Raw genomic sequence first — 11,524 nt, forward strand, 5'->3', positions numbered from 1 at the left:
AAAGGAAAGCAAACATATACAAGTTACACAGAAAACTAACATAAAGATGCAACCTTTCTGATTAGATACAATTCCCCTTCCTAAGAAGTGTTACCTATTACCTTAAAACAGTTTCTTAGCCTACCCCCTAGCTATACAAAGGACTCAGGGCTTGTCTACACTGGCACTTTACAACACTGCAACTTTCACGCTGGGGGGAGGGGGGAAAATACCCCCACCCCCTCCAAGCACTTCAAGTTTCAGCACTGTAACGTGCCAGTATAGACAGTGCCCAGCTCCCAGCGCTGGTAGCTACTCCCCTCGTGGAGGTGGGTTTTTTAGAGCGCTGGGACTACGCGACTACACAAGCCACGTAAAAGCACTGCCACGGCAGCGCTTTAGCGTTGCCAGTGTAGACTAGCCCTCAGCATTCATGGACAGCCTGGAAACTAACCCCCAAGCTCTAGATACTCTTCAGTTCAAACCCCTTCATTTTAAAAGGGGTTTGAATTTTGTTTCCACCTCAGTCACTAAAGATTTAAAGTGGGGACAACTCCTTCCTTTCTTAGTTCCTGAAGATTGGGGTTTTCTTTTCAATTTCAAGCTGTTCCCATTTGCTCTGGTGGTTCCTTACTGTTTTTTCCTGGCCTGGACCAGGGGCTAGGTGCTCAAAGCCAGTCTGGTTTGGTTGGGGAGGCAGCCCCACTCCATGCCTGATTGCTTCACTGCCCTGCTGCGAGGTGATGCTGAAGTTGCACTACAGTTAAATTTTTGTATATAGATAGATAAGATAGATACACACACACACACACACCCTTCATAACTGTATCCTATATGCTTATCTCATGATTAAGTTTTATGTATTACAAGCTTTCATACAAAATAATATAGTATGCAATCAGTTGGTTTAACTGCTTATTTTGCGGGGGGTTAAACCTTCTGTTCTCTTGTTCAGATGGCTGGCTTGTCACATCATGGTAATACAGTGGTCCTTGCTCCCCATGCTAGGCTTCCAGTAGGGCTGCAGTTGTCTCTGTCCTTCCATGGCCCCAGTCTAACTGGATCCACGCAGGTGACCCTCGCGCACACAGACAACCCCATTGACCTCAAGGGGACGCTGCATAGTTGCAAAGATCCACCTACTCAAATCCAATTATTATCAGGCATGTTAGGAATGTGCAAGAGCTCCTGTATTACACACAATCACACAAATTACTTTCCATGAGTCAAATCAATTAGTTCTAAAATTAGAGCTGGTCAAAAACATTTTAAACAACTCTCAACAAAATTTTAAGTTGTCAGTTTTGCAAGGTTTTTTTTTTCACATTACCTAAAAACCTGGTGGAGGGAGGGGAGGAGGTTGGTGAACAAAAATGTTGATAATGGTTTTTACAAAAATGTCTTTGAGAAACTGCGCACACAGAGTTGGAACTACAGTACATGAAATTTTTCACAACACTTTCAGCTAAACCACGGTTGAAGCTGTTTGTTTTTTCCAGAAAGGCCATTTTTAAAAAAAAACACTAGTTAAAAATTGTCCACCAACTCAACCTAAGAGTATTTTTACAAATATTTTCATTCTTTCTCCTAGAGGTGGGGAGAGCAGTGCTAGGTGGAGGAATAACCCTGGGCAATGTGGAGTCCCACATTTCTCCCAATGCACAGAGAAGCATGAGTCACTGTAAAGACGCACACATGTAAAGAATATGATCAGGAAACAGGTATGGAAACCTAAATAAAATTACATTAAACAAATGTCAAGGTTGCAAAGTCGAGCACCTACAAGTTATGAAATGCCAAAATTAAGATTGCCTGTGCTCTGAACTCCCCTTTTCCCTGCCCCCAGCTCCTCTCCCATCCTCTCTCAAGCTCCTTCCCCTGTCCCCCAACGCTGCATCTTTTCATCCTCCCCCCTTGCCCATTCCCCCCCCCCATCTGCATTCCAGTTAGGTTGCATCCTCCTACTCTACCATGCTACCTTGATGCCAACAGAAGGCACATTGAGCGCACAAGAGACAGTACTGTGAATCTGAAGAAATCAAAAATCATGAGTTGGCCCCCAAAAGTTTGGCCAAAAAAATTATGATTTTAAACAAAAATATTATTTTTTTGCAGTCTGTCCTTTGACTTTTGAACTCCCCCTGCCCCTCCCCAGTGTGTGTCGGACAATCAGTGGTGCCCACTCTTCCAACTGTATTGGGTAAGGTGACTATGGCCCTTGCTTCACGATCTCTCACCCCCACATCTGCCCGTCCATCTGCCCAGCATTAATCCTGTCCCTCAATGCCTCCTCTACCCCCAATTCAATCTTTCCCCTCAGTTCAGCCTCCCTACTCCATCAGACCTCAAAACCCTCAGTTCAGCCCCGCCCCCAGAAACCTCCACCATCAGTTCAGCAGTTCCCACCCCACTCAGTTCAGCCCCCTCAGGCAACCTTAATAGTCAGGGCTCTACACCAGGGGTGGGCAAACTTTTTGGCCCAAGGACCACACCTGGGTGGAAAAATTGCATGCAGGAACATGAATGTAGGGCTGGGGCAGGGGTGCAGTGTGCAGGAAGGGGCTCAGGGCAAGGGGTTGGGGTGCAAGAGGGGTGAGGGGGTGCAGGAGGGGGATGAGGGCAGAGGGTTGGGGTGCAGGGTACAGGAGGGATGCATAGTACAGGAGGGGGCTCAGGGCAGGGGGTTGGAGTGCAGGAGGGGTGCAGGCTACAGGAGAGGTGCAGGGGGGCTCAGGGGGTTGGGGCACTGGCTCCATGCCGCTCCCAGGAGCGGCTGGCACCATGTCCCTGCAGCTCCTGGGGGTGGGGAGGGCAGATGGCTCCGCGCGCTGCCCTCACCTGTGGGTACTTCCCTCGAAGCTCCCATTGGCCGCGGTTCCCCATTCCTAGCCAATGGGAGCTGCGGGGGGTGGTGCCTACAAGTGAGGGCAGCGCGCAGAGCCGACTCCCTCTCCCAGGGACCACAGGGACGTGGTGCCGGCCTCTTCCTGGAATGGCACGGGGCCTGCAGCGCGATGGGGGTGGCAATCCTGTGGGCCGGACCAAAGCCCTGACAGGTTGGATCTGGCTCGCGGCCCGTAGTTTGACCACCCCTGCTCTACACAAACTAGCTGCATCTCTGGTTTTAAGCATCCTTCTTTTTATCTTCTGTCTATAACGGGGCGTCCCTTCTTCCTCTGATGAGGCTACCTCACATGAAAATCCCTCTGGGAGGATTATGATAAACTTCCTGGTGGAAAGTCTGTATATCAGTTTGCTAACCCCACAGTGAAACCAAATGAGGCAAGAGGGGAATGCTAGAGGCATGCATTACAAAAGTCACTCCTCTGGAGAGAATTCTTTCCAGCAAAAGTCTATTTTATTCATCTGATACAGTCGTAGCCTGTGGCACACCAAAACAGACCAATGGCCTATCAAATCCACTATCCTGTTTCCAGTAGTCTATACCTGGTGCTTCAAAGGAAAGTGGTAAAACACGCAGACTAAGCACCTGGTCAGGGCATCTTTGGAAGCAGTGTGGGAGGGGGCAGATTCCTTCCTCCCTGGATTCCTGTGACAATCAGTTTATACATAAATACAGGAGATTTATTCCCCAATCTCAGCATGTATAGCTACAAATGGTGTAGATTGTAAAATCCTCTAGCCCTTTTCAAAATCTGCCTTCAGTATGTGACTCTTGTGGCGAGCTAATTTCACAGGCTGACTGTATTCTGTATGAAGTGGTATTTCCTTTTATCCGTTCTAACTGCACCTTCCCTTAGTTTTAATCAAATAACTACCTTCTTCTGATATTATGGGACAGTGGGGGAGGGGGCGAGAAGATGGAATTAATTATTTTTAATGCTTTATTTTACAGAAAATAAGGAATGTAAAATTGCAATAAACAAAGAGTGATTATATCATATGACACGAGTTGAGGACAACAGTCTCACTTTCATTTATGGAAAAGATAGGCATGCTATAATCCTGGCATCTTATAAGACATTCTAGATGTACAAGTGACATGTTTTAGCATAGAAGAGAAGAGAAAGGAAGAAATCAAATGGAATAATCTTTTAAATCTTTTAAAATTCTTTGTAAATATATTTGACCACTAGGTGTCTACCAGAAAACTTGAATCGCCATCCAACAATTGTGTGCAGCAAGCATTACCGGGTAGGCATGAGGCAAATGCTTTGCACTGCCACTGAAAAGACATTAGCACAAGCTAGCTAAGCCCTTAGAATACCTGCTGAGCCCTCCCATTTTGCATGGGTCTAGTAGAAAAGGTTTGTAACATGGGCAGCTGCCAACATAGCAAAGCCATGAAAATGGCAGAAATGTAAACGTTCAAAGTGTCTTTATTTTAATGCTTCTGACTCTGATATGAAAAACTTTCAAGTGATCTGACCAAATTCATTCTCTGCATTCCCCAGTGTAAATATGTCATTGACAGTTAAATCACTGCCTCTTGAGAATCCATTGGTGTCCTCAGCTGCTTGTTTGCATGCTCTGTCCACACAATGCACTTTATTTTAATTGACTCTTTCTGCTTGAAGTTTATTTTACATCTAAAGAATTAATACATACAGGACCTAAGCAATCCAAAAATATTTAAAACAGTAGCTCTCCAAAGTTTTTAAAAAGAGCATTTGATTTTTTTTATTATTATTATTATTATTATATTTCATTTTATTTTATTTTTGCCCAATTTGGAACACCTTGGGCCTGTTTTTTTTTTTTTAGAAATGCTGAGCACCCATAAGTCCAACAGAAGTTAATGGGAGCTGCAGATGCTCAGAAAATCTGGCCCGAGGTGTCTCAGATTTGACTCCCAAACACTAAGGCACCTTAACATTTGGGACACAGTCTATGTCACTCCATAAGGAAAGTTTTACTTAACTAAAAAAAAAAAAAAACACAATAGACCTGATATATTAATATTCTTTAAGAAATGGTTTTAAAACATTCTTCCAATATGCAGGCAGGAACACCTCTAACATTATTTTACATTTTAAATGGCACCATTGATCCTGATGGATCCCACAGTGGTTTCCATACTATAATCTTGCACTCAAAATAAGTCAAGGAGGAGAGCTGTTTTGGAGAGGGAATACTTGCTATTGAAATGTTTTGAACACACTTGAATGTGCATTACAGAATGAGTGGTAATAATAAATTTATGTAGTGCTTTTCTGCTGTAGATTTCAAAGTACTTTACAAATCATTATTTTGGAGTTTTGTTGTAGAAGGTAGAAACCAAGGTATAGAACGGTTAAGTGACTTGGCCAACGTCATGCAGCAACTCATGAACTCAGCCAGAAATAAAAACCAGGTGCCTCTGAGTTAGTCCCATAACCTATCCACCAGACAATACCTCCATTATATTCACTTAGATATATGGATCTATTTGAGGACAATTTACTGAGAGGGATACAATCTGCTTTGCCTGGTAACATCATAGGATTCTACATAAACACTTCATAGTGAACCACATAGGTGATCACTATATAAGATGTGAACACTAAAGTAAGTGTTTTAAAAAAAAAACAAAAAAACCCATGCAATCTGCATGAATAAGGTTTGCAGATACTCTCCAGTATGATGGTATGAGTCAAACACTGAATACTATCATACATATGCCAGCAAAAAGATGCCTTTCAGATAGGGACACTTAAGGGTCACTTCAGGTTACCCCAGATCATACACTAGATCAGTGGTTCTCAACCAGGGATACATAATACCCCTGGAAGTACACAGAGATCTTCAAGGGGGCAGGGGCAGAAGGTTTGTATAATTTTTGTTGATGTCCAGAACGGGTTCAAGCCCTGCCCTCCCTCTCCCACCCCCACCTAAGGCTCTGGGAGGGAGTTTGGGTGCGGGCTCTGGGCTGGGTAAAGGGATTGGGGTGCGAGAGAGGGTGAGGGGTGCGGCGCTTACCTCAGGCAGCTCCAAAAAGTGACCTGCAGCAGCAGACCTGGCAGCAGCTCCTAGGCAGGGAGCCGGGGGATCTCTGCATGCCACTGCCCGCAGGCACTGCCCCTGCAGCTCCCTTTAGCCTCAGTTCCCTGCCAATGGGAGATGCGGAGTCGGTGCTTGGGGCGGGGGCAGCATGCAGAGACAAACCCCCCTCCCAGGGCCACAGGGACATGCCGGCCGCTTCCAGGAGTGGCGCGGAGTGAGGGTGGGCAAGAAGCCGCCTTAGCCCCGCTGTGCTGCCAGTGGTGGTGGCCGGGGGCCCCCTGGGGCCTTTCAAATTGCCTGAAGGCAGCAGGCAGGGCCAGGAGACACTCTAGGTGAGGCACGTGAGGGCGGCAGGCAGGGATGGGGGAGAGACCTGGCCCCGAACATTGGTGGAGCTGTGCCCCCGGGCCCTGAATATTCCTGGAGCACAGGCACCATGGGCCCATATAACTCGCCACCCCTGCCGGGGGTACATCAACTAATCTAGATATTTGCCTAGTTTTGCAATAGGCTACATAAAATGCACTAGCAAATTCAGTACAAACTAAAATTTCATACAATGACTTTTTTATACTACTTTATATACTATACACTGAAGTGTAAGTACAATATTTATATTCCAACTGATTTATTTTATAATTATGTGGTAAAAATGAGAAAGTAAGCTATTTTTCAGTAATAGTGTGCTGTGACACTTTTGTATTTTTATGTCTGATTTTTGTAAGCAAGTAGTTTTTAAGTGAGGTACAACTTGTGGGTACGCAAGACAAATCAGATTCCTGAAAGGGGTGCAGTAGTCTAGAAAGCTTGAGAGCTGCTGCACTAGATCACAGTACCTCAGCAGCTTGCTTGTAGGAAATGCAACATTTCAAAGACATGGAAACAAAAGATGTCCTTTTGGTTAAAGATAATGTAATGGAGGACAAAATAATTTTTTTTTACCAGAAATCTTGTGGGAAACTCAGAATCAGTCCAGGTGGGGAAAATAATTGCTTTCACTCCAGGAAGAAAAAAAGGAATGTACAGAGAAAGGTGAATCCCTTGATTCACACATGAGGATGCAATGAGTAGAAAAACATCCCATTCTCCCACCACCCAATAAGGATGGTGAAAGGAACAGAGAAAACATTGATTCAGTCAGAACCCTAGAGTCACAAAACAATCAGGGCAGGGAGTCCTGCCTTGTTTTTGTGGCACTGTTGGCATTTGCCTAAAGCTGCTTGGAATAGCAGTGGTGACAACTCCTGAAATGTTTTTATAAATCTTGCCCTACTGGGGTATTACTTAAAGCCTCGGGTTCTGGAGATAGGTGATTACAAGTGAATCTCACCATTAATTTAACAACAAAATATATTTCTAGCCCTCATGGTTATGGAGAAAAGCTTGACAATGTGACCCACGATTAGCCTAAAGGCTAAAGAACAAGTAAAATAAGAATAACCCATATTTTTTAAGCCAATCTCATGATGTCAGGGACCCTGACTCAGGATATTTGAAATTTTGAGGTTGTCAATACTGAAATAGTGTGAAAATCTGTTTTATAAACACATCCTTGGATTATAAACCACCAGGTTTGGAATCAGCCCCTTCATAGTGCTTTATTGGTCTCTGTTTGTGAGCAGTTGCACCCTTGGACTTTTGTTTTCACAAATGTTTATGGACAACAAATATTGGGCCATGACCCCACATTTGTTTAACCAAGAAAATAATGTTTCAGAAGAAAGCAGTTCATAAAAGTAAGGTCAACCGTGTGGCACAGATGACTAATCACTAAGTTCAAAGACCAAATTCCAAATACTTAATCATCAAAACCTTGAATGATCCATAGGTGAAATATGCTCATAAAAGCTACTCAACAATTTTACATAATACAAAAACTCATTTAAAACTGTGATCTCCTCTCAGACAGTGCAGCAGCAGGATAATTCATCATATAAGTTAGCAAGTAATAGTTCAAACAGATAGAGCCAACCCCAAGAAGACAATTCCATTGCACGACAACTTTCGAACCTTGGAACAAAAAGAAAAACTTTCAAACGGTTTCACAGAAGTGAAACTGGGAGTGTGTAAGCCATACCCCAGGCCAGTACCCGAGCCACCCAGCTAGAGAGAGCCTCTCATTCTCTGTCCTTCCTGATGAAAGTTTTGTGGAAATTGACATGTTCCCACCTTGATACTAACTGTTCTGGAGGGGTCCAAATGTTATGTTGTTGGGTCACAGCTGGCCCGTGCTGACTTCTCTACAGCTGCTGTCCAGGAGGCATAGATCTACCAGCAGCAACAACAAAACCTGGGAGTCCCATTATTACTTCTGCACACACATCCCTTCCCTGAAGGCTCAGGCAGGGTTTGGGGAGGATAAGATCCTTAGCGCCCCAGTGGGCTGTTGACAGCTTCACCTCCACTGGGGAGTCCGTGCTGTCCCCTAGGCACCTGAACGCTGGACAATGTCTTGACTCCCTCCGTGTGTCTGCTGCACGCCCCCGCCCCCCCCTCCCCTCCATTACACGTGCAGGCTGCTCAGCGGGAGCGATCAGCTGCTGCCCCTTACCCAGCTCTGTGCCCGGGTTTCTAGCCGACATGATCAGCACCAGCAGCAGCAGCAGCCCCCCGGCCTGAGTGCGGTACTTCCTGGGTACGCCCCTGCTGAGCCCTTTGCTCCCTCCCCTCGCACGGCGGGCAGGAAACAAGGATCCCGGGCTGGGCGGCTCTTTCGTTCCCCCGCCCAGGCTGGGAGGGGCTTGGTGCTCTAGCTGCGCGCTTCCCGCCAAACTCAGATCAGACCCTTCCTGCGCGGCAGGAGAGTCTGGGGAAGTCGCGCTCCCCAGTAACAGGCCACCCTTGCATTGCTGGCTGCGGGCAGGGACAGCCCATTAGCTCCTTCCCCGCCTTCATTATGCACTCGTGCGTTGCTGTCGGCACGGGAGGCAACCACTGCATCTTCCCCCCCTGCACAATCACACATTGCTGTATATACCTCAGGGGACATAAGCCACTGCCCCGGCACAATTATACCTCGCACTCTCCACCCCGGGGATGCTGACAGGCTCCCTCAACGAGTGAAACCCTGAATTGTTGTCGGCTGGTAGGGAATGCTGCCTGGTGCCTCTTTAAATTGGTTCAGGTGTTTCTGATAAGGGCAACACCGTATTAGGCTTCTGTTGGAAGAAGGCACTGTATAGAGCTTGGGTAGTTTTAGTTAAAACACTGCAGCTAGAACATGAATTTTTTTCACATAAAAATAGATTTTGTGTGTGTGTGTGTGTGGCCTCTCTTTTCACAGCTGGTGAAATGCGTTTTTTATTTACAGCCTTGAATTAAAGAAAAGCCATCACTCACAGCTAACCCAGCTTCTGGAATTTTCCAGACTTTAGTCTTCAGTATAAACAGCCCACAAAAAAAAAATCTAGCTTCAGCAACATACTTTCTCTTCCTCATAATAAATCACAGCTAATTGTGTTTCCCTTCCTGATAAAATCTATTTTCAGTTTGTGTATGTGGTGCTTTGTACATCAGGGGAACACCCAGCACCAGGGCCAGCTCCAGGGTTTCTGCTGCCCCAAGCTGGTAAGAAAAAAAAAAAAAAAAGCCGCGGCAGCGCTATGGCACCGCTCCACTCTTCGGCGGCAATTCGGCAGCAGGTCCTTCGCTCCGAGAGAGACTGAGGGACCCACCCTGGAATTGCCACCAAAGACCTGGCTGTGCCACCCCAATAGCAGCCATAGTGCCACCCCTTTGTATTGGCCACCCCAAGCATCTGCTTCTTTAGCTGGTGCCTGGAGCCAGCCCTGCCCAGCACCCCCATGTTCATCCTTGTAAAATAATTGTGTGGTATCCAATGCAGTTTGTCAAGTCAGGTGTCTCCAGAAGGCTCATGATGCACTGAGCATTGTTGTTACAGTAATGTTATAGTAAGGTTATAGGCTATAATTTCATGTACATAGTTATGAGGCTGAAAATGTATCCTCATGCCTTAAAATAAGCCCAAGCAAAAACTCTCCTAGAGCAGAGAGATAGTTCATACCTCATCAGGGCAGGTATGGGACAAACCCAGCCCAGCATCACAGGAACAAAGGACACTGGCCTAGGCAGCAACAAAAGGATCTGTTGGACTCTCCAGTGAGTCATCCCCCTTCCTTGGGCCGGTTTGGGACTGCGATGAGGTAACGCTCACCTGATGCTGAAAGAGTGGGGGGGTAGGGAGCAAAGCCAAGAGAGAAGAACGAACATGATAAAAGGAAGAGATTTGCTAGGCTCTCTCTCTCTCACCTCCATCTACAGCCACCACACCAAGCCACTGAAGCACTGATCAAAGCGGAGAGCCTATCTAAAGGACAATCAGCCAGCCCATGATGAGAAGCATCTAAGTTTGTAAGGGTACTGAAAATGTTAAGAGAAGCTTAGAATGCATTTTGCTTTTATTTCATTTGACCAAATCTGACTTATGTTTTGACTTATAATCACTTAAAATCTATCTTTCATAGTTAATAAGCAGTGCATTTGATTTAAAGCGTGCCAGAGACCTCCCTTGGGATAAAAAGCCTGGTACATATCAATTTATTTGTTAAATTGACAAACTCATAAAAGCTTGCAGCATCCAGTAGGCATAACTGGACACTGCAAGATGGAGGTTCCTAAGGTTGTGTCTGGAACTGGAGATATTGGCTAGTGTCATTCAGTTGCACAATCCAAGGAGCAGCTTACATGCCAGAGGCTGTGTGTGAACAGCCCAGGAGTGGGGGTTCTCTCAGTAGAGCAGGGTAAAGCTGGCTCCCAGAGTCAAGGATTGGAGTGACCTAGCAGATCACCGGTCCAGATAATACCAGAGGGGAACGTCACAGCATACACATTTAAAATTTGTTAGACCTTATTTAACTTCCCTATGCACACATTTTTCAAAGTTTGTAAGAATGTGGTCTCACACCCAAAACCTTTTCATATAAGTTGGCTGTTTTGGCCTCATCCTTCATTCTAGCACCAGAAACTGCAAAATTTCACTTCGATAGATCACTACAAGAGAGCAGGGGTCAGGGCTACAAGATTTTGATACAGCATATAGACTTTGGATAGTATTTTAAGCTATTAGGTAAAGACCAATTTAAAAATTAGATTAAAAAGCAACTAGGTACTTTTCAACACAAACTTCAAGATATGATAGTTGGAATTTAGCTTTTCAAACTAAGGCATGTACCTGATTTTTTCAGAAATGTTGAGAACACAATAGCTCCAATTGATGCTAGAGGAAGCCACCAGGCAGCTGCGTGATTTTTGAAAAAAGGTGAACACCTAAGTAGCTATTGGATGCTCAACTGTTCTGAAAATTAGGCATCGGCTTAAATATGGATTTAGGAGTCTAAAATTAGATTATTCATTTAAGATCTTGGCATTGCCTATTTCTAGTCCTCCACTGCAATGAAGTATTACTTTTGTAAAGTCTGTTAAAGTAGGGTCAGATAGTTTTACTATAAATTACATTTGACAGTTACTACTACTTTAAAATATGCAAAGAAAACAAGGAATCATACTATGTTTGACTTATTTTAACTTTTATAAATCCACTTGAACTCTTACCTGCATTCACAAAGTTCACTTTTTAAATTTT

General features: G+C 45.0%; 1 protein-coding gene across 4 annotated transcripts in view; it reads right to left on the minus strand.

Annotated features, from left to right (window-relative positions):
- Window positions 1-8,709, minus strand: part of DERA (deoxyribose-phosphate aldolase) — a 95,185-nt gene extending 86,476 nt beyond the window's left edge. For 3 of the 4 annotated variants that reach the window (XM_039520744.1, XM_039520742.1, XM_039520743.1), the window contains exon 1: window positions 8,474-8,709. In XM_039520744.1, the coding sequence (XP_039376678.1) occupies window positions 8,474-8,504 (31 nt within the window). In that variant the 5' untranslated portion in view covers window positions 8,505-8,709. The remainder of the gene's footprint in view (window positions 1-8,473) is intronic. The other variant, XM_039520741.1, reaches the window with a different exon arrangement.
- Between the last annotated feature and the right edge of the window lie 2,815 nt (window positions 8,710-11,524).

The sequence above is a fragment of the Mauremys reevesii genome, linkage group 1 (genome assembly GCF_016161935.1).
Source record: "Mauremys reevesii isolate NIE-2019 linkage group 1, ASM1616193v1, whole genome shotgun sequence".
Lineage (NCBI taxonomy): Eukaryota > Metazoa > Chordata > Testudines > Geoemydidae > Mauremys > Mauremys reevesii.